Source organism: Salvia hispanica, chromosome 1 (genome assembly GCF_023119035.1).
Source record: "Salvia hispanica cultivar TCC Black 2014 chromosome 1, UniMelb_Shisp_WGS_1.0, whole genome shotgun sequence".
NCBI classification, from domain to species: domain Eukaryota; kingdom Viridiplantae; phylum Streptophyta; class Magnoliopsida; order Lamiales; family Lamiaceae; genus Salvia; species Salvia hispanica.
Genome location: NC_062965.1, coordinates 6,380,584 through 6,407,022, shown reverse-complemented (window position 1 = coordinate 6,407,022; position 26,439 = coordinate 6,380,584). Strand labels below are relative to the sequence as shown.

Below are 26,439 nucleotides of genomic sequence, written 5' to 3'. Positions count from 1 at the left end.
TTTGAAGAATAGATCATTCCAATACAAATATAGTTATTACAGAATTATCAATGGATTGGGTACCCCGAAAACCCGAGCTTTTAGGGTTATGGTTGAACTTTTATAACCTGAAAAAAAAATCACAACTCGATTAGCCAGCACCAATTGACACGCAACCAGAGTATGGTTGGCCCAAAACCTGCTGGGCCGATCCAATTGATATCCCTAAGTTGTTAGATTAAGAGAGAATATAGTATGAGTGAGAAAAGAGGAGTGAGAAAAAGTAGGATAGAAGATAAAATAAGAGAGAGTAGAGTTTTACATTTTTGCCTTATGAGTATGCAATAACATAATTCATATTAACTCCGTCCAAAAAAAATAGACCAGTTTTAACGTTTTGGGCCATCCACCAAAATTAAACCAATTTCTAAATATGAAAGTTTAAACATTTAAATATTACTACTAATAATGTGGACCCCATAGTCTACTTTTTTCCCCTCTCTTACTTTTTTTCACATATCTCTTATTTTAAGAATTGACCATTAAAACTCGTGTCATGTATAACTATATATACACTAAAAAAAAAAAAATCGTTAAGGACATTTTTTAATTCAATTAAAGATGCTGATTTATATTTTTAAAAATACCAACAACGCTTCAAAAAACGTTATTATTGTTAGTGTTCCAACTAAAAGTAACCATCCTAATAAACAAAATATTTGTCCTTCATTTAGGAATACTTTCTTTTATGTCTTAAATTGTTACTATTGTTTTAAATTTTCCAAGGCAATTAAGTGCGTCTCAATTATTGTGTCCTTAAATATAAGTCTTTCGTAGGCATTAAGAACAAGTAAATTTCATGTAAATTTCATGTTCATCAAATCTTCTCGCTCATAATATTTATTTGGAGAACTCGTCACATGATGTCTTCTAGCATTAATTCCTCTCCCGATCAAGCTTTCTCAAAGCATTAGAGAATGAGGACTTCTTAGCCGGCTTGTGATGGCGACGTCTCTTCAATTTCATTCGTCTCTTCACTTTCATTCTTGATACTTTGATGATCCCTCTTTTGAGCAACTTTGTACTTTGTCATTTGCTTCATTAAATGATCGTTTCACTTTGATCTCGTTTCCTTCCCTTGCATCAAGTTTTTCCTTCCCTCTTCAGAGCTCTTACCAACAATATATCCAATTCCAAATTTTATCTAGTACTTTAAGCAACTCTCTGGAAGTTTTGAGGATGTAAAACTCTCTAAATTTCCCGTGTGGGACAACAAAATTGTTTGAACTACCAAAACCACAGATGTACAACGAAGAGCCATCTGCACGCCAAAATAATTAACTAATAATCATGAAAACTAAACATAGACCAGCATGAGCAACAATATTCAGTTCCCTTTTCAATCTTGCTATATGTTCAATAAATTAACAATAAATAAATTCAGTTCCCTTTTCCACTCTGGCATCACACTGCAAGATGCTTCCTAAAAGTAACGCCACTTGTCTCATGTGAAAATAGAGACTGATAATCATGAAAGAGCGTAGCCTATACCAAGAAGTTCGAAGATAACATGTATGAATCAAGATAGTGAAAGTTATCAACAGTAACCAACTTCTTCGTTTTCATTCTAAACCAATTCATTAAGACACATAGTATTCTCACAAAACAAGGATAGCAAAAGTCCATAGTCATTATTAATGTGTTCTCAATTCGAGAGGCTAAAAAAAGGTTCCCCTATTTTCAAACACGTACAAGATTTCAGATGCAATCATAGATCCAAGGTGATTACATAGAGTCAGAGGGACAGATGAAGCAAGGTCAATGAAATGAGGTCCTTCTATTGCAAAAGTATAAGGATAAAACTGTGCTTCACATAATAGGCATGTGGAATATTGATGGCATTATTATAATGTTTTGCATGTGTTCCTGTATTGTTCTGCCCTTGTTTTAATCAAGAAATTGAATAACACAAACAAGCACAAAAACAGCAATATTTCCAGTGGCAATCTGATGCTTATCGTGGGTTTATGCTTCTTAATTTAATTTTGTTTTGCGATCAATGCAGTGGTGCCTCATTTGATCATAAATGTTGTTAAGAAATTAGTTTTAATATTAGAGATATTTTCTAAATTAATACAATCATAAGTCATTAGCAATATTAGGTGGCATGACAGATTCTTCTGTGAAATTCATGTATATGTATTAGCCATTACCATTAAGAACGAAAGTTAAATGAGCGAGAGGTATATGAAATAAAATGCATTTATAAATGAAATTTCTAAAATTAATAGATTGAAGTGCGATAGAGTATAGGATAAAAAAGAAATCACTATCGATCTTCTTCTTGCAAAAAGGTTGAAACTGGTGAATTTGAAGCTCCTAATTAAATTCAAATTTCACAAATTCAATTTAAATTTCCAAGATTTCAACACAACTGAATTAGCATTTTCCGGCCATATTTACAATTCATATAACTACGGCTCATGTATACAAAGTTAATCCATCATCAGTAAGCTAACAACCCCAGCAATCGATCTATGGAAGTTAGAACACAACATTACTACAAGATTGGATGGCACCTTGAGCTTCCCTGCATCGTCGCGTATCTCAGTGTTTGATGGTGAGCTCAGCCCTAAGATGAAGTATGCCGTTGATGAAATGCAAACTGTCCTCGGCGATGAAATTAGTCCAGGGAATGCTGAAAAGATTCCGGTATCCCACGGCCTTTCCACCGGTGAATGTGTAGTTACCCTTGTACTTGCTCAGGTACTCTTCTGTGGGTTTCGACCTAGCAGCAAATTCGTAGTCGACACCAAATGAAACTGAACCCTTCTCTTGCATCCCAAGGAACAAACCAAAGCAGTGGAACGAGCTCTGCTGATCCATGTTGCAATGTGCGGATAGGAAGAACCCTTGCCCGCCCAAGTGGAACGCTTGGGAATATACTCGTCCTGATGGGAACAGGTTTGCACATTCTGCCTGCTTGAGATCCAAGTAGACCACGCACTGCTGGCGTGGCAGTTCAAACTCGATTACTTTCACAGGCCTGTATTTATAGGAACGCTCCACAAAGCGTCGGCTAGTGGAGGTGGATTCCTCTGAGGCATGATTCCGTTGGCGATGGGGTGCCTCAGCCTTGAAAAATAAGGCATCAATCACCACTTTAGTTGCAAAATCACGATCGAAATCATTGCATGTTAGAAGCTTCTTCAATTTGCGGCCAGTCATGTAGGGGTAACGAATATAGCCACCCAATTGAGAACAAAGGATGTCGCGACGCTCCTCCAGCTTTTGATAATGAAACCGGGACCACTTCAGCGCCAAGTCATAAACAGCATCCTCTGATGCCACCTGAAGGTCATCACTACACAAGATTGCCTCAATCCCAGCCAGAGGTAAATTCATAATCTCTTCTTGATACCTATCAAAAAGGTCAAGCCTTAATAAAATGTTACTATTACTGCAAAATGAAACCATAATACATTACATTTGTTATCAATAATCATTAAAATATGGATTGATACTTACTTCGATACGTCTTTATACCGGGCAGCTAAGAAATGTTTCGCTGCATCCGTCAATGGTTGAACTGCATCACCCATAAGGACGCTAGAAGGAAGGTCTAGAAAAACTAATGCAGATTCGGGAGTCATGGGCAGGTTTCTTAGTTGATGGCTGCAGTATCTTATGCACGAGATGACCTCAAACTTATCAGCAGCCATAAGCACATCAAGTAAAGCAGGAGCTGTATTGATGCTTAATGTATTACTATACATGAAATTCAGGAGCTCCATGAAGGCAGCTTCCTCTGTTCCATTGAGAAGAGAGTTAGTTAGCTTTGACAACAGTCATTGCTACCTGATAACAAAGTAAATATTTCTTGGAAATCATGATTGCTATCTTCTTATATAAGGTACTACAATTTATGTGTTCAAAACCAACAATGTGTTCCAAGATATTCTCATTGAAAAGAAGCTGCACCAAAGATTGAGAGGCATTTTTACATTTTATGACCTAATAATGCAAAACCAAAAACTCTATGAGAGTTAACTGCTCTCAGTTATTTTTCATGAATCAACTGATTACATACCAGTGGTGCTAATTCTAAGGGTTATGTCTCTCTGTTCAGATTCCATCATACCATTTGAGAATAACTGTAACAAGAAAAAGCATACAGAAATTATGACTTGAAATCTCACAAAAAGGAACACATCAACAATCAGCAAAATACAACCAGTACCTTGTAGAAAAACGGGCTCTTTGCAGCTAAGATGGGTGAACTGATATGCAGAGTTTTAACTCTTACAACTTTTAATTCATCTTCCAACAATTCCGAATCATCATTTGCAGCTTCATCTCCTAATTGAGGTACAATATAAAAGCTCCAACTTAGAGCAGAAACGACAGTATCGAAAAGTTACTCTTCACAGCCAGAATCTTCATAAAACTACCACACATTAAAAGTAAACATCGCAGAATACCTGATGGTGAATCTTCGATCATTTTAAGTGCCACTTCATCATGATTGTCATCGCCAATCCCGTCTTCAACATCAGGCTGCTGACTATCAAATGCATCACGCTCTTCCTGGCCACTGTTCACATCCAAAGCTGCAAACGAAGCAACACATTTCTGATTAACAAGACCAAAATCCAGACTACAATACACAGAATTTTTATATTTTTAAGAAACTAAGCGCAAAACAGCACCAGAAATGCATTTATGTTCACAAAAATAGCTCAATCGGTAACCAAATGTTGCAACACGCAAGTATCCAAACGAATTAAATTATAGTAATTTTAAACTCGATAACTAATCAAAATCAGCATGAATCATTACTTCAATCGAACAAACAAATCAAAACCACCAGCAACACTAAGTTTGACTTGCTCACCGAGCTGGTTTTCCACAATATCTCGGGTGCGGAGGTCGCAGAGGCGCGCCGCCCAATCAGCTATGGCGCCGCAGCCGACGGATTCATGGAGTGGATCTCCGACTATTTCGATCCGGAGCAGGCGATCGGAAAAATTGCTGTCGTTGAAGGCGAAGGCGAAGTCGGATTGGCGGGCAGTGGTGGGGTCGGATAGGTCCATGACGGGCAGCCCCAAACCCCAACCGCTCATAATTTCAAAAGCTTGGAGTGCCAAGACTGGAGAGAGAAAGCGTGTAGAGAGAGACAAAGCGAAAGTATGTTTTATATGTTTGAAAATTCTCAATCATTAACTATCTTCAAAGCGAAGAATTTGTATAAGGAGTATTTGTTTTATGCATTAATAAGTTAATAGGAATGAGATAATTAAGTCCGATCTTCTTAAACTAAATAATAAAAATTGATAAAGTATAAATAGTATGATCCGTTGAAACATTAGTAGGAGTAGTAGTTTATTGAATGCACAAGTACTATTTGTTGCAAATCAAGTCGTTGTAAGTTATGGAGAAGAAAGCAATACGTATTTAACATGATGATGATGAATGAAGTGATGACCAAATATGTCACATATTCCTAAATCATTCAAGTGTCATGGGAAATTTGGAAAGCCGATCCGAGTGCAGGCATCAACGATGATTCAACTCTAACGCTAACGCAGTTCACTTTTTAATTTTTTGATGATTCAACTTTAATGCAGTTTCACTTTTTATTTTTTAAGATAATTTTGTGTTGGTTAGAAAGATCTCAATTTCGCTATAAAAATATTAAGTGTAATTAAATACTCCTGGGCAACCAACGGGTTGTAGCACAGTTAGCAGCGCGGAGCTGTGGTGACCTTGAGGTCACGGGTTCAAACCCCACCACCTGCTGGGAGACTTTCGGCCTTAATCTGCAAACCCGGTCGAGCAGGATTAGTCGGATTCCGCCGAAGGTGAGTTCGATATACCTGTGGTCAAACCAAAAAAAAAAAATACTCCTGGGCTAGCTGTGTGACAGGTCAATCTCTTTGCTTTCCTGGGCTGGCTACTAAAGAAACAAAAGATGAGGGCCCATTTATTTAATAAAAATAGCCCAATTATGGACTCCATTCACTCCAACACATAAAAACACACTGAAATGGTGGAATAACTCTCTACTGAGAATGACTTCCAATTGATTGGTTAAACACAGAACAAAAAAAGTGAACAGATAATTGTTCATTCCAAGATTGAAGATAAACACAATAAAAATTAGATAATAAAGTTTACATTTTTACCACTAATAAACTTGTAAATTGAATCTATGAATGTAAAGAATAATGATCTTAACATGGTCATTATCAGCAAAGTTCATCAATTCAATGATGGCATTCACCTATAGAGGCATTACTACGAATTGAATCGTCGTAAACAAAGCTAAAACAAGTTCAAAACCTAAGCATTTTGGAATTGCAGAGAACATGGTGGCATCAATGGCTGCTTCATGTATAATTGGATTATGTATATATAATAAGCAGGAAAGCTAGGGTGCGATTTCGAGCCTTGGCTCGAAGCAAAAGCCGGTGAATAGCTGAAGGGGGAACCTCTTGATCACAGGGCATTTCTGAGACCACTTCCACTGCTTCTGGTCAAAGTCAAAAACAAGAAGCATAGGAGCCCCATAACTTTGAATGTATATGAGATCGCCCGTCCCACTGCTGGCAAAGACGTCGTCAAACTCACCAAAACCTTGAAAGTATTTATGGGGCATTCGGGCAATCTCTTGCCACTCTCTCCCCTTCAGAAGCCAGATCCCGATGCCCTTTATAATGCCCGGTCGATCATGTTTGCCAATGCCTCCGACCATCACAAGTTTTTCCTTCAGGTTCATCAGGCGGCCACATGTGAGAGAGCATGGAACCGGAACGAAACTCCTCATCAGTAGGCCATAAGGCGACCGGCTTCTGAGGTTATACATGATAAGGCCGTGGCGGTTGTCAGGGCCACCACCTCCGATCGAGTAAATCAAGAAGTATAATACCCCATCACATATCACACTCTCATCACCGGCTCTCCACCCTGTTAAAACCTCGGTCAGATCAGTTAGCCATTCCCGCGTTTCTGAATCATATAGATGGATGGAGAGATCCCACTGAAAGAAATTTTCAGGGACCTGCTTGGATTTGATAATCGAGACATTGTAACTGCAAGTCGCTCTGTTGACTGAGACCGCTAAAGCACTGTAGTCGGGAAATATAGGACCCGGAGGCTCATCAAGTCCTTTGCAACATTTGGTGATCGGATTGCATACATACAGCTCACTCCTGCTATCATTGTCCATAAAGCAGACTAGGCCACTCGATGAAGCAATGAACCAGTTTGATTTCTCGATGCAAGGAAGGTCAATGCCATACCACTTACGGAGAATGGGATCATACGCATAACCAATCGGGTCATCAGAGCTCGTGAACATGAAGTACCAAGGCTTTTGTAACAACGCATGAGAATTGTTCCAAAGAAACCTCTTCGATGTCACTATCTCATGCCATCTTTTGCACACGCATCCCGCCCTAAAGGTGCTAGCGATGGGGAGATAGGATATTATCCGTTCCAGAAGATCATCGGGCAGAACTACATCCATAGAAACTGCAGAAACTCCTCTGTCGGCTTCCTCATTAAGCTCCGAGAATGAGTCAAATCCCACAGGGCAGCTATCAACGTTGTCAATACAATGACTAACCCATGAGATTTCCTCCTCCATTGACGAACCTATGGAAGAAATGTTCGATAAGCAAACATACACCTTTATAACTTCCGTTAAAGAACTAATAACATGATCACCAAAATCCACATTTGCTATCAAGTAAATGTAGTTCACTGAAATTTACAGGAACTAAATCTAAGTTTATGCCAACATCCCTAACAAGACACCAAATTTGAATTAATTTGAATCGACCATTGAAATGAAAAGGTTCTTTTAACTAGAAGGATACACATACATATTCCTACTTCTACAGATTCCAAAAAGATAGGCTTTTAAACATGTTAAGCAAAGACTTAAAGAGATGCCTCAGCAGAATTGAAGATCTAAACAATGATATCTGGAACAAGAGAGATAAAAGATAGGCTTTTTTTTAACAATAAGCAACCACATATATTTGAGCAACATCATTACAAGGGTAGAAAGCTTGCAAACAAGAACATATCGCATTTCATAGGCTATAAACACAGACATGAATACCTGCCACAAAATAAAGAGGTGAACAATATTGGTTCTAAAAAAACCAAAAAAAAAAAAGAAAAGAAAAGAGGAAAATGACATTAGGAGGGGGGTTGTAGACCCTTTAGCCCTTCAGACTAAACACACCAATGAAATTGAATTATTTACTATTCATTTAGCAAACAACCACTTCAAGAATTTCCCACCAAACCTTGGAAAATTTTGCATTATTGAACCAATGTTCAGTGAAAGAGAAAATACCAAACACCCCATTTCAATACAAACAAATCATCAAATTAGAAAGAGCAACAATAGCATAAAAAAGACTGCAGCAGAGACAGATCTCAGAACAACCTCAAAATCCCATCTGCAATAAAACAAAAAAGAAAAGGATTTGTTCGCATAAAACAACCAAAGATTGTACCTTTAAGAAACGGGTCACACCGAGAACCTCAAAATCCTCCAGATTCGCCACGAAAACGCATAAAGTGAAGGTCAAGAAAAAAGAGAGATACCAAAATGTTTGAGCATCCAATAAGAAAGGAATATATAGTTGTATGTTGGCTTGAGCAATGTCAGATATATAAGCGGGCAGAGAGAGAAAGAGGAGAGAGAAGGAGTTATAGTTGATAAATTCTTGGCCAATTTACGTTCAAATCAAATAAGTAGCCGAAAGGACAGGATGAGTGAAAGAGAAGGGCGCATTTTTGGGTTGTTGTCATACACAAATCTGAGTTTCACATAGAGGGTTTAATCTTTAATGGATGAAAGTGAAACCCAATATTATAAAAATTAAATTGGAAATTGGAAATTTGAGGGCAACTTTAAATCTTTTTGGTCACGAATGATAATGGTATGAATATTATTCATTCACCCACAACTTATTTCTTACTCGAAATCGAGCTATTTTAGTGCTTTTTTGCCTCGCTTCTTCCACGTATTTCATTACTACCCTTTTCAACTACACTAACTTCATTTTGTCTCTTTATGTCTTGAGGTAATTATCAAAGAAAAATAAATAAAATTATAAAAGATACAAATAATGAAAATTGAGTTATTAGTAGTACTATTTAATTTATAATTTGAGGGCATTTAACTTCGTATATTGGTGCATAGGTTGGAGTCATGGATATGGACCTTTTGATAATGTAATGATCCATTTATTCAAACCAAACTTTTTTTTTTTCAATTGCAAGTTCCAAAGCCTTGATTTTATTGAAATTTGGATTCCATCTTTTCTCACATCAAAGTTTAAATCAGGAATTCTTTTTAGTGGATAGGAAATTTGAGAATCTATGTCTATTGTTTTCGTAATTTAATGAATAGAATCTCGCGAGCTAGTGAATTGGTAATAAATAAATACATGAAAACATAAGTCTGTTTAAATTTAAATATTAGTAAAAACATAATTGTATCTCTGATACGTAGAGATATTTTGTGATTCAATTGTTATACAAATTGAGGGATTTTATCTTTGGTTGATCTAAAATCACCTCAAATGTCACAATCCAAACACCCTAGAGTTTTGTAATGGTATTTTGCGTCTTGGCTTCTTTATGTTGTATGTTCCGATTTAAATTATATATTAGGTCGTCTTCCTATAAAAAAAAATCGAATTCCTAATAAATTATAAAATTTGAGACAACAATAAAACACAAAGAACACGAACAAATTTTTTGTTTGCTTTCCAACATTAGTTTAGTATATTCGTTGTCAACAAGAACAAGATATGCCACAATAGCCAACCAATGAATCTGTCTTTTCCTTATTGTAAAAATGGATTAAAAAAAAAAATAGATTCAATTAATTGCTAACGGTATTGAAAGATCAAATATGCATGCTTTACCTAACCTCTCCATCCATTTATTAGTGGAACAAAGTTTGTATTTATTTCTTTCTTTAATCTTATGGAGACTGGTAGGTTTGTCAAATTATTTTACTGAAAATAATTTCCCTATATAAAAAAATTGAAAAAAAAATAGTCGTAATAAAGGCTGTGACGGCTAATGTCTTTAATGAACTTTATTAGACTCAGAAAAATTAAATTGGAACATCTACCATGGATGATGTAATTTTCGAATCAGATTTGAGTTCATTTTTTCAGCATATTTATGATTTATCGTGTAAATAAACAGTGTATATATATATATATATATTATCATCTTATACTCTTTAAAATATTTTTCAATGAAAAAGTACTCCAATTCTAAGAGTTGACCATTCATCTAAAAATTGCATCAGTGAGAGAATTGATGTAAGAAAGAAAAGAAAATGTAAGAAAACATAATAATTTTGAAAACCTTAGTTATATCAATGTAGTACTAGTTCTTTTCAAGCTTGATAAAAAATTTACTTGGTTGATGAGGATATGGTAATAATCACGGTACAAAATTCTATTCTTTTTATTTTTAGATAAAATTTTTCTAAAGTGTTTTTAGGTAGTCTAAGATTTTATTCAATTCTGTATATGGTGTGTAGCATGATCCCCATTCTAGGATGTAGGAAATTAAAGTGCAATGAGAAAAATGGGAAGAAATAATGTGATAAAGTTTGTTGGTATTAAATTTGTATTCACTCGTACCACCATGAATAATTCACCCAAATATTAGACTACGAGTTCAGTGGTTTCTTTCTCACATCCAACTTTGTGTATCATTTTCATTTTTCATACTTTTTTCTCTAATTTTAACTTTACATATTTTTTAGAATTTCATTTCATCTTTGTTAGATACAAAATTAAATATTGGAATTGATGAAATTCAAAGTAGGATATATTATTTTTTTTAACTATGAATATTTTAAACTACTTTTATCGTTTATGTCTAGTAGTCATAGTTATTCTATGATATACACTAAAGAATATGGTATTTTCGAAGAGCATGAAGAACTTCCAAGTAATGGATTTAATCTTTTTTTCTAGAATGTGATGTATCGTGAGAATTAAATCTTACTATTTTACCTAGTTAATCAACATCAACTGTTACAATAATTTTGTTGGCACCAACAACCACAAGTCAATTAATGTGGCTTAATTTATCATTAAATTATAAATTTGATGTGTGCATCAAAATCAATGGATTGAGCGGAACAAATCGTTATTTATTACTCGAGCTCGAGCTTAATATATTATATTTATCGAGAAATGATATGCGATGTGCCTTATAGCATGCGATCTTTATTTGAGCACCACTCTTATTTGAAGCACGTTTAGTTTTGTTTGTTTTGATTTATATATTTAATTTGATTCTAATATATTAAAATATGTTATTCAATTTTTTAATTTCACAAAATTATAAAATTCAAAGCTCAATTTGCTTATTTTCCCTATAATTTTAAATAAATTAATAAAATAACAAATTAAGCTTTGATTTTTATAAACTTTGTGAAGTTAAAATTTTCGATAACGTTTTTTGATGTATTAGAATCAAACTAAATATATAAAATTAAAACGAACAATGTTGAACGTGCATTAAACGAAAGTGGTGCTCACATAAAGAACCCAAAGGTATGCATCATATCATTCCTCTATATTTATATATATAGCTCAAGTATCTATATTATGTTTCAACCCACATAAAATTATATTTTTTTTCCTATATACATGTTTTCACCCACTACTGAAAGATATTATTATCTTCCGTTCTTAATTTAAATAAAGTTAGTAAAATTCGGTTGAACCCTATATATCAATTGTAATTAATACTCAAAAGACTATTAAAACATTTTATTTTAATAAATTATTTATAATTTAACAATTATCTAATTAATTTTGTAAAAAAGTCTTATGAAATTAGTCATCTACTGTAATTTAACGTCAAAATATATGAAATAGAAGTCCGTCACGGAATATGCTCCCAATGCAACATATATATTCGACTTTCGCAATTCATAATTCATTTATTGAACAGTTGATTAAATAATATGACTTTCAACTGGATCATGATGATGGCAACGAAAAGCTTATTTAATTAATCAAATTGCACTGATGGCAAAAGGCCAAACACTGTATAAATTGGTTCTTGTTGTGCATGGGCTTGTGTGAATTTGAAGACTAAAATGAATTTCTCCATATATTAAATTTAACAGTTCATACACCCCTAAAATATAGCTTGTGTTTAATTATAAATTAGTTTCCTATCAAGAAATTTAGTTCCCTTTATATGTAAACATAAATTAATCACTAACTTTGAGCTCAAACAAAGATTATATGCATGTATAATGAAAATTCAAGCTCATTCACCTAAACATGATAAATCGAAAACAAAAAGAGTAATAATCCCCATATTCTTTTCTATTATCAAGCAATGAAATTGGATTTGTGAAAAATTCTAAAAATATAGAAAAGGTACTCCAAGTAATTAATTAAAACCAAAGGAGAGATCAAATAAAAACTATTGATTGAGTGCTTACTTTTTTCTGATCTAGTTTCATGCTTTTTGTTTGCCTTAGTCTTAGATGGTTTCTTGACATATGCTAGCTACATGTTTTCTTTGGGTTAGCTTTTCATTTATTTTTCTTAGATTTAGACTTTTGATGTCTTCTTTTTTCTAATCAATATTGCTTTTGATGTGTTGTCTTTTTTTACATTTTGTTATAATAGGTCTTTACTGATTTGCACTTTATTTCACCGCTCTGATGTGATTTAATTTTAAATTATTTTAAAAAATAAAAAGACAATGAAAAGCATTGATCATAGAGAATGAAATAATTTATCAAACCTAAGCAAAATTAAACTATTGATCTAGTTACTAATTTTCAAGTCAAACAAGATGATAGATCATTATTCTAATTATACCATCTCTCACTATCAAATTTAAATTCACAGAATAATTCATAGTATCATTGTTATTATCTCAACTAAACTCAAGAAATTGCACCAACTCCCAAAAGTCTAGCTACTAAGAAATACTAACATATGTGGACGACAGAGAAACAAAACTAATAGTAGCAAAAACACACAAGAAAAACATGCAAAATGAGCGTTATCCATTTTCAATCCTCCTCTTAATTGGTTAAATTTCATATGTCAATTCATACTTAACATATTTTATATTAAAATGTCATACGTGAACTTATATTTATAACGCATTTATGTTATAACAATCACAATTTTTTCTCGGTGGTGTCGACATGCTACCTTTAAAAATTTTATCTGAATACTTTAATAAGATATCAAATTAACATATACCACTTTCCAGCCAAGCACCTCTTGCACATCATAACAAGTCATGACTCATGTCTCACTTGAAAATATTTAATTTCAATTCTGTAATGACTCATTCTTTTTACTATTTTTGTCGTTTTTAGAACTTTTTCATGCACACCAACCACGTTCATCCAAAACTTGTAATATACCATCGATTTGTCAAGCACACATACCTAAAGAATGAGAATTAAATTTAAATTGTGTGACAGTTGATTTCCAATAATTATGATATATGGTTACTTGTATCTTTTAAGGAAGAGATCAAAATTCAATCTCATTCCTTTCTCTAGACTCACAAAGGTGTTGTTTGCAAAGTACTTCATTTTATTAGAGCATCTCCAACGCAGCGCGGCCTTCGCAGTTAAGGTACATGGGGTGCCGGATTCTGGGCTGCATTGCAGAGGTAGGGTGGGGTGGGAGTGGCCGCAATTTTCCATCTTGGTTTTAATTGGCAAATGAAAGAAATTTACAAGTCATGTCACGGTAACTCGAACCTGCAGAGATCTTTGGTTTCAGGCATTACCACTATATCAATAGACCAACTTACACACACAATAATTTTCCCTTTTTATTGTATTTTTTTTAGGGTTTATAGATGCAAAAGAATTGGGTTGCGATATGGGAGAAGTAACATGTTGCTTTGATTATCATGATAGTAGGCAGATATGAAAACTCGGTGATTTGTTGGACCCAATTCTAATTTGGAATTGGGCTTGAGCACAGTAAATATAAGAAAAACCGTACATAATCCCATCAAAAATATAATTCGTTTTAAATATTTTGCAATTTAAATATACTCCATATACAAAATATAAGATTAATAGTATTAATTAAATTTAAAAGGTATAATTGCGACACATTTTGTGGTTGAGTTGTTGGTGTTTGGATTGAAATTTGAAATATTTATGTAAAAGATGATTAGTAGCACACTTTTGATCTAGAATAGAGAAGATTTGTTTACACATTTTTTTATCGAATAACTAAATAATCCATATAATACACTTTTTCGTCCTATAAAAATAAATATTTTGAAGACGACACAGCTTTTATGAGCAATTGATAAAGTATAAGAGACATAAAAAAAAGTTCAAGTATTGTTACAAAACATGAGACCTACCTTATTAAACAGAAAAATGGCTACCAGTCGACTATTTTTATGTGCCAGACTAAGATAAAAAATAGTGTCCATTTTCCTAGGACATGAACGAAATTGAGATATATTTTTGGTATAAAAAAATGTGCAGGCTTTGGTGGTGTGTATTTGTTGGGTCTTTTCCAAATTTATCACATCTAAACACCACTACCAAGATTTACCAAAAAACATATGGATCCACATGTTCTTATCAGCTTCATCATTGTTAAATTGACCTTGTTTTCGTTGCAAAGAGCTTATAATTGATTGTACATAGATACTGCATGAATTAAACACATTATTTTGCTTTGTGATTAGTTAATCGTTTAATTAAGAAATTTTTCTCCAAACTGATTATTGACAAGTGAGAACTCATATATGCTAGAGTTGTGTGTTTGGTGGAATTTGATAATTATTTTGCAAAAAACCTAAAGTTGTTTCAACTTGATAATTATTTTCTCCAACTTAATTAATATTGAAGGTTACAAGTAACCAGTTTATTATTGGAATGATACATCAATCCTAAAGCATCAGTATGGCATATTTTAGTTTGCGGATAAAGTGATACTCCCAATCGAGTTGCATTTAATGACTAATTTAATTTGCTGTTTATTCATTTCATTGTTTACGACATTATTGATTATTGCATTATGTACACCCAAATTTCTAACACTATTTACAATAAAATTGTGGCTATGAATAGGATAATTATGGCTACTGATTTTTGCTTTAAGTAAACGAGTCGAATCAAGATTAGACCTTCTAAACGACGTTTCTTAATTGCAGCAAGAAACGTGTTTAGCAATACTAATAAATCAAAATGTATTCACCATTATAAACCAAAAACATTGCCGTCAACATAACAAAAAAAAGTGAAATAGTTACACCAATATAATTATAAACCAAAAATATTCAAATAAATCATCATATATAATATGGCTGCGCCTCTCATACTTCGAAACCTGTCTGGTTACATTATTGAGTTTTTAAGTTGTGGCAAACACATACAGGTCAAGTCTTGTCTTAATTATGGTACTGTGTGATGTGTGTTTATTAGGATTTTAATTGTCTTTGTTCTTGAGGAATGCATGTGAGTTAACCTCTCTAAATTGAACGTTATGATCGACATTTTCGAAACAAAAATAGTTAGTGTGCAGTTGTTCTTTTTTCCTTTTTTGGATACTATCGTTACATTTTTTTATTGTTATAATTATGTTCTTAGATTTACTCTGATTTTGTTCTTAGATTACTTTGTATTTGAGATGTTTTTTAGAACGCCTGAGAGATATGATTAAACAATAACTATTAATTAAAAATTTTAACTCTCAATTATTGAATCCTAACTAAAATTAAAGTGATTACTGGAATCCCAAATTTTTTTAAAAAACATTTATATAAACATTTGATGTTTAGATTTCTTTGTCTATTAATTAAATTATATCGGGGTACGGTAAATCAAATTTTAAGTGTGAGCCTCTTTATTACTCCATATGCTAACATTCATTTAGTAAAATCATTCACCTTAGATCTTTGCAATCGAAATATTGAAAATAATGCTCTATTTTCACAATATTTTGAGAATTCTATTTTTCCTATCTATATACACGTGTATTTGTATTGTATATGTGTTGAGTTTCAACATCCAACACAACATCATCCAATTGTTTCATATATTGTTTCACATCCCTTAATATCTCGCCTTTTACCCCTTCTTTATTAAATTATCGATCTATTTTACAGTAAAAGCAAGCTTTAATAGTCTTTTTATGTTTTCATTGCATCCTTTACTTGCTTTTTTGCTAGTAATAACTCTTTAATGAAACAGAAAAGGTAATCACTTTTTAGGAACAATACAGATAGAGCCCCATCAATATGTTCCCGGCCCAGCATGTACACGTTTAAAAAGCCAGCCCAATTGACCTGCCGGAGGCCTAATGAGCCCAGGGCTTTTCAGAGTTTATGGCATGTCCTGTATAGCTAAATACGAGTACTTTTTATAATTTTTTATAAACTAATTGAATTATATATTAAAACTAAACTAAAATTTATATAAAAGTTCTATCCTTTTATTGTATACTAATAATAATACTCCGTTCGTTCCACAATAAGAGTCACATTTTACTATTTCAGTCAATTCCACAATAATAGCCACATTTTCCTTTTATGCAAATAGATCTCATATTTTACTAACTTACTTCACTCACATTCTATTATAAAATAATATAAAAAAATAGACATCATATTCCACTAATTTTTTCAATCTACTATTTTTTATATTTCTTAAAATCTGAGCCCACATTAAATATGACTCATATTGTGAGACGGATGGAGTATCATTTACTTCAAATTTTCTAAAATTTAGTATCTATGTTTCTTTTTAGATGCATCTTTTATACATGTTTGTTTGTGATGAAAATAGTATAGTTTTAAAATTTTGTTCCGGGATAATATTAGTCAAACATACCTACCTACGGTTATATAAGTATATTATATTTCAAAATCGAGACTACTTAAAAAACAGACCAAAGTTGAGTCATAAAAAAATTGTTAAGACTAAAAATTATAACTAATCCAAATTAAATGATAAGATCATGAGAGCATGCATTCCACCTATAAAAATAGAGAACATTCTGGATGTATGCCGACTTTGGAAGCTTATTCATAATAATTCCTCTCTCATCTCACAAAAGTGGATTCTGGCACCCTCCACCAATATTTCAACACCACACTATCACCATCACTAATAAAATAGGAATTAATAATATTAAATGTGGACAATCCATCATCTTTTTATAGCGTCTATCATCAAACTTCTCGGGAAAAATATTAGACAAGACGAAGACGAAGAGAATCGTGTGTTGAGATGGTTATGCACTTGTTCTTTGCGGTGGCGTTCTCGGTAGCACCGTTGACGATTTACATCCCACCGGTGAGGAGCTTGAATCCGTTCGTTGAAACATTGGAAGGTATGTTGAAGGAATCCGTTGCTCACACTGTCAGATTTTATTCGCGACTGCGCTATGCCTGCTCTCGGATCTTCAGTGCTACGACCTAACTTCAAATCGTTTCAGAGTAGCCGGAGTAAATACATTACTAGTACTACTAGATTTGTTAGTTTTGCAATCACCTTGATGGTTGGGTAGTGTAAATGAATAAATGGAAAATGTTACAGTCCTGCTTTGGCTGATTGGTTTACTAATTCACTACTTGAAATTTTTCCAGATGTTTTTGTTCTTGTATCTTTGTATAGCTTCCTATTATGTGTCACAGTGTTGGAGTGAAATCATTCCAAAGATAGTGTGCAATGTGTTTGAAATCAATCCACTCTGAATTGAATTGCTCATCACAATACAAAAAACTAAACAATCATCACTTTAATGTTGGAGTGAAATCATTCCAAAGATAGTGTGCAATGTGTTTGAAATCAATTCACTCTTAATTGAATTGCTCATCACAATACAAGAAACTAAACAATCATCAATTTAATCAGATGGGCAACTTCAAAATTTCATCTTTAGATCCAAAATTGCAGAAATCAGGCACCCCAACTCAAAGAATGAGGCAGAAGATCACAAAACAAACAAATTGACATAAAAAACCAATCTCCAAACTCACCAATCCACTTTTTATAACTTAAATCGAACAAAATTAAAGAACAATTTCTCTAACCAATTCAATCGAATATCATTCATATTCATAAATTATTGATGCAACATAACTCATATCAAAGGCAATGCCAAGAGCAGAGGAGTTCAATGAAAACGTAACCTGAATTCACAAATCACCCTACTTTCGTAACCACAAAATTCCTGGGGGATAAGCTCTCAATCACAAACCGATCGCCGTCAATCCTTCTATTAACAACATTTCTCGCCGGAAGAAACGCAAGGTAACCGGCGATGCCGACCGAGTAGCCTCCCCTCACTTTTCCAGCTATGAAACCCTTCACCTTCCGATTGAACTTCCACCGATGCTGCAACTCCTGCCACGCCCGCTGCTTCCTGAACATCCTCGGCAGGAGGAGCGGCTGCTCGCCGGCGCAGGCGGAGTCCGTCTGCCCTACCATGTCTTCGAACCTCGCGGCGGCGTTCAGCTTCGTCCGCGAATCTCCGGTCACCAGATCCACGAAGCATCGCTGCAGGAGTGAGTTTTTGACGGTCGATTCGCCTCTGGCGGCGTGGAGGAAGCCGACCTTGGTGGAGAAAGTGGCCGGGCCGGCGGATTTGGGCGGATCTGCCAATTCGCTGGCCAAGGCGGTCCTGGGGCGGCCGACGCCGGCGTCGATGAGGTAAGTGTCATCTCTGAGGCGGACGGCTTTGGCTTTGAGTGCGACCTCTCTTTGGAGGAGGAAACTTGAGTTTGATTTGGGGAAAAGGCGGCTCATATACACGCTCATCTTCTCCGATCCCAAATTTGTCCAAGTGAGAGTGAGATGGCGATTGCTGGGGATTTTGGGAAAGAGACTAGGGTTTCTCTGCAAATATAATTAGAGATTTGCCCCTTTGCTTTTCATAATACTCTTTCCCACACCAAAATATTAATTTCGGATTATGGCAAATTGAAATTTATTTAAATTTAATAAAATGTGCCACGTTCTCTCTTTTCTATACACTTGCGTGGTTTGATTCCAGTAGATATTAGTGAATGGCATCAAATTAGTAAAATATGGGATAGAGTAAAAAAGATTGGATAGTGAATGGCATTAAATTAGTAAAATATGGGATAAATTTAAAAAGATTGGATGGATTATTAAAAAAGATCTAGCTTAGCTTCTCAAAACTCAAAACTCGCATACGAGGTGCAAATAAATACGGAGTATTTTAGATAGCTTCATTGTGATTTTTAAACAAACGAAATGATGAAGAAACCGAAGCACTTGTAAATGTTGTATACGTAATCTCTAATCTCTAATACAAATAACGTACAATTCGTTGCTTATGATTTTAGGTCATTAATTCATCTATGTATCTATATGTTGTGATTCGTGTAATTCTATTATGCAATAGGACCTACCACGTAGTACTAATATTTTACATTCATCAAGGTGACTTAGCTTACGAAGTAAGAGTATATTATTATTGATAAAAAAAATTTGATTATCATTCTATCCCCAGACAATTTAACGTAACTGGCGGTTATACAATATAAATTCTATAATCCCCATAGAACTGATTTTATTAATTGAACACGATACATATAATTGGCTAGTTATTGCAAAATTATATTTTTATTGAGAGTACATATATATAATATATTAGTAGTAGCTAGCGGAAGCACTTGCATAATCACGCATGCAAATTAATTTAAGCTGGAGTTGGTGCCGGAGAACCATCGCTATCGGGGACCGGAGAAGTAGGAGATTCGGTAGGGATCAACGGAGGAGGAAGGGCTGCTGGTGACAGAGATGGTGCTTCAATTGGTACCATAGTAGGCGCTTCTTCTATAGTCGGAGGAGGAGGCGCGTCTATTGATGCCGGAGAAGGAGTGGCGATTGGTGGCGCCAGTGTAGGTAGAGGAGGAAAAATTGGCGCCAGAGGAGGAGCTTCTATAGCTGGTGTTGGAGGAGGCGAGGACGGCAACGGCGGCGGTGGTGAATATCTATGGTTATGTGGACAATATATTTTGTAGCGATAATGGTGGCCGCGGTGTTCAAATGGTGACCAATAAATTGGCAATTTGATGCAATGCTTCCTGTGAAAAAAGAATTGTGCATCAATACTTGTTACCAACATCGACACAAGAACTACTATGACACAAATTTTAAATTCCATTTTGGGTTTGATTGATCACGGATTTAAGACTTTGGCTTGTTGCTAATTACATCAATTTTGGAGTGTTTATATATTGTAATATGCTTCAATTATTTCTCCTATTAACGTAGGCTGCTAAACTATGCAAGTGTCCATCGGCCGTCGGGTATATATGCTTCAATTATTTTTGACCGTTTACTTTTGTATATATGATGACATAAATGTATAATTCGTGTCTGCTTTTGATCGATTAATGGACATTCAAAATTAATTAGTCTATCAAAAATGAATTATGGATTAGCCTATATTACGTGTACATTCCAATTTTACAACTTAAGGTAAGGATTAAATGTGACTTTTTCTAATCGATATCGAGATTGTGATCAATGCAAATTAAGTCGAATATTTTGCTCATTTTTTATGTTAGTGAATCCTTATTAGGCTAAAAATGTACTAGTACTTTATTTTAATAATTTGTTTAACCTGATCAAATAAATGTTTTGTATGAATTGACGTTGTGCTAATTAAACCACATATCATGATAAAGAAACCCAATAAAAGTATAATCTCAAATCTGAACTCGTATAAAATATATGTTCCTTACCAAAACAAATGTAAGTTCGCTTCTAAACTACTCCTCTCTATTCGCTAATAAATCAGGTTCAGTTAACACAACCATGTTTCATGTTTGGTATGAATAATACATATAACTATATAAGTGACACCCCAATACCGTGTTTAATACGAAACACATTGTTTTTTTTTAAATCAAAAGCCATGCAACAGCGAATTTACATAGGGTCCTGGTCCTTGAACTCCCAGCAATTTAAAATTATACATGTATATAAAGGAAAATGATTAATATAAAAATTGATCTCAATAAAATCCGACTAAATCCCGACGATGAGTTTTGACAATCTAATGGTCTATAATTAAACAAAAACACAGAGGGTCATTATAAAACAATTCTAGGTCATGTTATAAAAATCGGGTTTGAGGTCATGTTAAGGTCATTTTATGTCATCCTTGCTATAATGACGTAAAAATAAGCTTACGATGACCTAAAAATGACCTCCGTATGATTGGTTCTACATTTTTTATATTAAGAATGGTTTTGTATAAATTAAAACCCTATATATATTTACAAATTTACAAATTAATTTACAATTTAGATGTATTGACTTATCTATGCAACTATATGATGATTCTGGTCTCGGGACTTTTCGGGCTTTCCTAGCTGGGCCAATCTAGCCCAACACGCCCCAGACCAAACTAACATAAATGAATCAGTGTTGGGCTGTACTCATTGGTTGAACTAGAATCTAATTGAGCATTTAAACTCAGGCCCTAAACAAGGGTCAAAATGACAAATTTTGTATAATTATTTCTCTAATTCTAATATATTTATTATGTGGGGAGTGTTATATTGCTAACTCAATGCTTAATTGCTAACTACAACTCAATAATAGCCATTAGATATTCAAATTAAAGGCCTAGATCATCAACCACAAAATGTCAATACGATCAACAAAAAACGTCAATAAGGCTATAGGAATAATTCCAATAAAAATCAATAGGGGTATTAATGTCAAGTTAGTTATAACTAAGTTTTAAAAGAAATCCCAAAACTTTAAATTCATATAACATATATCAAATTAAAGATAATTTTATAAGGATTCCAACGATATACTACATGCATATGTTCCGACGTCAAAATTTGAAAAAAATTTGATTTTTTTTTTAAATTTTCGTATTTTTGACGAACAGGTTTATGTCAATACACCTTACATAATATGTCAATATTATGCTTGTAAAATCTAAATATAAAATTGTGTTGACATTATTATGTCTTCGTGTTGATGTATTTCATACACTGTATTGACATTGTATTTCTAAACCCTAAATTTGATAATTGCTATTATCTTTTTAATATTAAAAAATGAAAAATGAAATTACACATGGCAAATTGTAGACCACAAAATTTTTAAAATCTTATGGTCTTAAATTAGTTGTAGTTAGCAATTAAGAGATGAGTTAGCAATTGATCACTCCCCTTTATTATGTTTATCCTAATTTTTAGTTTAGTAATTTTAAAATTCCTATGTACAATTTGAATTTTCTCAATTAAATTACAATAAGATAAATTTAAATTAAAAATTTATTTAATAATGATTTGACCCCTAACATCAAAATCTTGATTTAACATTGAAGACATTAGTACTCCCTCCGTCCGTAAAAAATGTCTCATTTTGCCATTTCGGAGTATCTGCAATTTAAAGTCTAATTTGTGTGTGTTTTTTTGTCCATTTTAAGTAGATGAATCCCACCACTCAATTAAATCTTTACACTTACGTTCTATTATAAAATCTATATAAGTGAAGCTCACATTCTAAAAAAATCATTTCCCCATTTTTTTTTCACAGAGTCAAATAATTTCTTAAAACTTGTGCCGAGTCAAAATGAGACTATAAATGGGGGACGAAGAGAGTATTGTTTAGATGAAAGCAAAAACACTATCACATTATTGTACGAACAACATATCAACTGAAATAAATTTAACCTCTTTCCAAAATACTTTTAATTTTATTAAGTTAGCATGTTATTATTGCCGTCGTGTGGCCTGTATATCTAATGTTAGAACAGAAAGTGTATATATAAGAGAGATAAATAAGTAAATGTGGAGTATATAAATAAGCACTAAGAGAGAGAAATAAAAAAGAGAGATAAACTTCTTTATTAAGCTACAAATCCGGATGCCTGGTCATAGTTGAACTTAGATAGGGCTAATTATTCATAACAAGTAAGATTATAAGAGTAGAACACTACATTGCTTAATTAGATCATCAAACATTCCAGTACTAATTAAACTGCCAGTGCACGCGCCATCAAGTTAGTGGTACGGCTGGCGTCGGCAGCGACACCACAGGTGGCGTCTGGGGCAGCACCTGTGGTGTCGGAATTGTTACCACAGGTGGCGTCGGCAATGGCACCACCGGTGGTATCGGCAGCGTTACCACCGGTGGCGTCAGTGGCAGCACCTCTGGTGTAGGCAGTGGTACCACCGGTGGCGTCAGCGGAAGCACAGGTGGTGAAATTGGACAAAATATGGAAAAATCATTGAAGATGGATCGCAGGAAGAATCCAGGAAGGGGTATGCATGGTATATTAAAAAGAAAAGCATTCGTTGTTGGTGTTGCAAGCAATGTGAACAAGAGAGCAACTATAATATTCATGCTCGAATTCATATGCTCCTATATGAATATTATTTAATTACTCGATGAGCTTAAATGAGAATATTTTTCCATATTTATAGGAAACAATCACAAGTGGAAAGTCTTCGTTATATTAACTTAAATTTGGCTGTGTCATCGGTTACTAGGCCGGTTATTAATTAGAGTTTAATTATACTATTACCTCAAGCTCGGTATTTACTGTATATTAGTAGTAGACTTAGAATTTAGTGGTACACACACTTAATTAGCGTTGAGAGTCACAGGAACGTGCATAGTTTAATAAAGTTGACTAAATTGATTCAAAAAAAAGCAAAAGCAACTTTCTCATATGCAAGACAAAAATAGTTACAGACACTCCTAATAAATAAATGCAACTCCTACATATAGATGTTATCGTATTTTACAAAAAATATTATTCCCCATATTTTTATTCAAGATGATCAGTGGCACAATATTTTTGATGAGTTCGTTATGTGTAATAAAATAGAGAGAAAAATATGATTCAATTTTCAAATTTTATTCTAAATATAAAAAGACGACATATTGGTTAAGATACAAAGAATGATTAAACATCGTTAATAGGATAGAAAAAATAATATAATAGCAATTGCATTGGAACCTCGGTTCCAAGGGACTCTTGGTTGTCATGCAGTCTGACGATGATAAAACAAATCAAAGTTATCATGGGGAGATGTTACAATCTCAATTCCAATATCGGTTGTGAGAACAATTGGTATGAGTATATAGACTAAATGAACTCTCTCTCCTAACAGACTAGTCTTGTTGAATGTTACAAACTCAATTCACAACCGAATGTTACAAACTCAATTCCCACGTATGTGTTATCTTCCGTTTTTAACCAGTTGGCAAATATGCTTCATTTTTTATTGGATAAATGGATGCTTATGTTAATGGAAATTGATCCGGAGTACTACTATGTCAGGTTAAGAAGGGCCCTTACACGATGTTCAGTGGTCGTCCTCTGGAAAGAATTTGTAGCTGTTTACGGATGTATCCTTGGTTTCTTCTTCACATTGCTGATAATTGATACCTCTAGTTAGAGCAGTTGTTTATAAAGTTTTATTTTTGTTAGGAATTGAAGGGGTTTGAAGGATTGAGAGAAAGAGAGATAGTTTATGAGCTAGAATCTTGAAGAAGAGAAATCGAAGGAACTGTGTGAATCTTATTCAATGTGTGGAAAAGTAAAAGGCGATTACAACAACTACTTGATTCTACACTATATACTCTCCTTCATAAATGTTCTGATCGACCCTAACAAGAAAACAAGAAGAAGATATTATCTAACTAATTCCAATGGCCAGTTCAAGATATTTGAACTGGGCCTCCTCATTTCCTTTACACTTGGGCTGACTAGAATTGGGCTGGGCTGCTTTATGCATTATACTTCACAATTCTCCACCTTGCATTCAGCAGCTCAGTCACAATTACAAATATTGATCAGCTCCTTACAATGCTCAAACTTTTCTTTAGGTAGAGCCTTTGTAAGCATGTCGGCTGGGTTGTGTAACGTGCTGATCTTCACAACCTTTGCATTACCCTTCTCCACCTCGTCCCTGATAAAGTGTAGCCGCACATCGATGTGCTTGCTACGCTCATGAAACACTTGGTGTCGAGCTAGACACAATGCACTGCTGCTGTCACAGTGCACTGATATTGCCTTTTGATGAATCTCAAACTCAGCTGCCATTCCCCTGATCCAGAAACTCTCCTTGACAGCTGAAGTTAGTGCTATATATTCGGCTTCAGTAGTTGAGAGAGCTACTACACTTTGCAGAGAAGACTTCCAACTAATTGCCGATCCAAACATGGTAAAAACATAACCAGTTTGAGACTTCCTGTTGTCTAGGTTGGTTGCATAGTCAGCATCACAGAAGCCTTGTATTGCTTCACCTTCAGACTCATCCCACCTTTTATACTGAATCCCAAACTTCCCTGACCCTTTCAGATATCTGAGTGTCCATTTCAGAGCATTCCAATGCTCCTTCCCAAATGCAGACATGTATATGCTAGTGATACTCACAACATGTGAGATATCTGGTCTTGTACATATCATGGCATACATGAGGCTACCAATGATATTTGAATAAGGAATGCTTTCCAATTCCTTAGCTTCCTGTTGGCTGCTAGTAGCCTGAGCCTTGCACAACTTGAAGTGTTGAGCAATTGGTGTTGCAGTAGGCTTCACATTGTTCAAATTGAACCTCTTCAGCACCTTGTCAACATAATCTGCTTGAGATAGCCAAAGAGTCTTCTCCTTTCTATTTCTGAATATATCCATGCCTAAGATCCTCTTTGCATCTCAAAAGGTCTTTCATTTCAAAACTTCTGTACAAGCCATCTTTCACCAACTGCACTTCCTCTTTAGAAGGGTCTGCTATCAGAATGTCATCTACATAGATCAGTAGATAAGCCACAGAGACTCCATTCCTTCTCTTGATATACACACAATCATCATACCTTGATCTAGCAAATCCACTGTCAGTCATATGTGCATTAAACTTCTTATTCCACTGTCTTGGACTTTGCTTGAGTCCATAGAGACTCTTTTTGAGTAAGCAAACTTTGTTCTCATCTCCTTTCTTCACATACCCCTCAGGCTGGTGCATATAAATGGATTCTTCAAGATCTCCATGTAGGAATGCAGTCTTTACATCAAGTTGCTGCATTTCCCAATTTTTCTGATTCACTACTGCAAGAAGAATCCTTATGGAAGCATGCTTGACCACAGGGGCAAAAATTTCATTGTAGTCTACTCCCTCTTCCTGAGTAAATCCTCTAGCCACTAACCGAGCCTTGTATCTGATGCTTTCAACTCCAACTGACTCCACCTACTTCTTGTAAAGCCATTTACAACTGATCAGTTTCATGAACTCAGCTCTTTCCACCAAAATCCAGGTTTCATTTCTGAATGGTGGCCTCCTATTTTCTCTTCTAGCCCTGTCCCTTGTTAACTGGTAGTTCCTTAGATTATCATCTTAAGTGCCACCTTCCTCTGCATCAGACTCAGTCTC

At 34.4% G+C, this 26,439-nt stretch overlaps 3 protein-coding genes across 5 annotated transcripts; all 3 read right to left on the bottom strand.

Annotated features, from left to right (window-relative positions):
* Positions 1-2,289: 2,289 nt before the first annotated feature.
* Positions 2,290-5,185, bottom strand: LOC125201620 (BTB/POZ domain-containing protein At2g46260-like). Of its 2 annotated transcripts, none has more exons than XM_048099808.1 (6): positions 4,874-5,185; positions 4,461-4,589; positions 4,220-4,338; positions 4,070-4,133; positions 3,508-3,787; positions 2,290-3,418 (listed from the first exon to the last, which is right to left on the bottom strand). In XM_048099808.1, the coding sequence occupies exons 1-6, from the start codon at positions 5,100-5,102 to the stop codon at positions 2,587-2,589; spliced, it is 1,653 nt and encodes a 550-aa protein (XP_047955765.1). In that variant the 5' UTR covers positions 5,103-5,185; the 3' UTR covers positions 2,290-2,586. The 2 variants fall into 2 exon arrangements, with proteins under 2 accessions (XP_047955765.1, XP_047955766.1); XM_048099809.1 differs by having other exon boundaries at positions 2,290-3,400.
* Positions 5,186-6,085: 900 nt separating this feature from the next.
* On the bottom strand, positions 6,086-8,815 carry LOC125201257 (F-box/kelch-repeat protein At3g61590-like). 2 transcript variants are annotated; one of them, XM_048099299.1, is made up of 2 exons: positions 8,511-8,815; positions 6,086-7,635 (listed from the first exon to the last, which is right to left on the bottom strand). In XM_048099299.1, the coding sequence occupies exon 2, from the start codon at positions 7,625-7,627 to the stop codon at positions 6,410-6,412; it is 1,218 nt and encodes a 405-aa protein (XP_047955256.1). In that variant the 5' UTR covers positions 7,628-7,635; positions 8,511-8,815; the 3' UTR covers positions 6,086-6,409. The 2 variants fall into 2 exon arrangements, with proteins under 2 accessions (XP_047955256.1, XP_047955264.1); XM_048099307.1 differs by lacking the exon at positions 8,511-8,815 and adding an exon at positions 8,042-8,057.
* A 9,390-nt stretch (positions 8,816-18,205) lies between these two features.
* On the bottom strand, positions 18,206-18,820 carry LOC125186016 (ribosomal protein S1, mitochondrial-like). Its single transcript, XM_048082319.1, has one exon. The coding sequence runs from the start codon at positions 18,818-18,820 to the stop codon at positions 18,206-18,208; it is 615 nt and encodes a 204-aa protein (XP_047938276.1).
* Between the last annotated feature and the right edge of the window lie 7,619 nt (positions 18,821-26,439).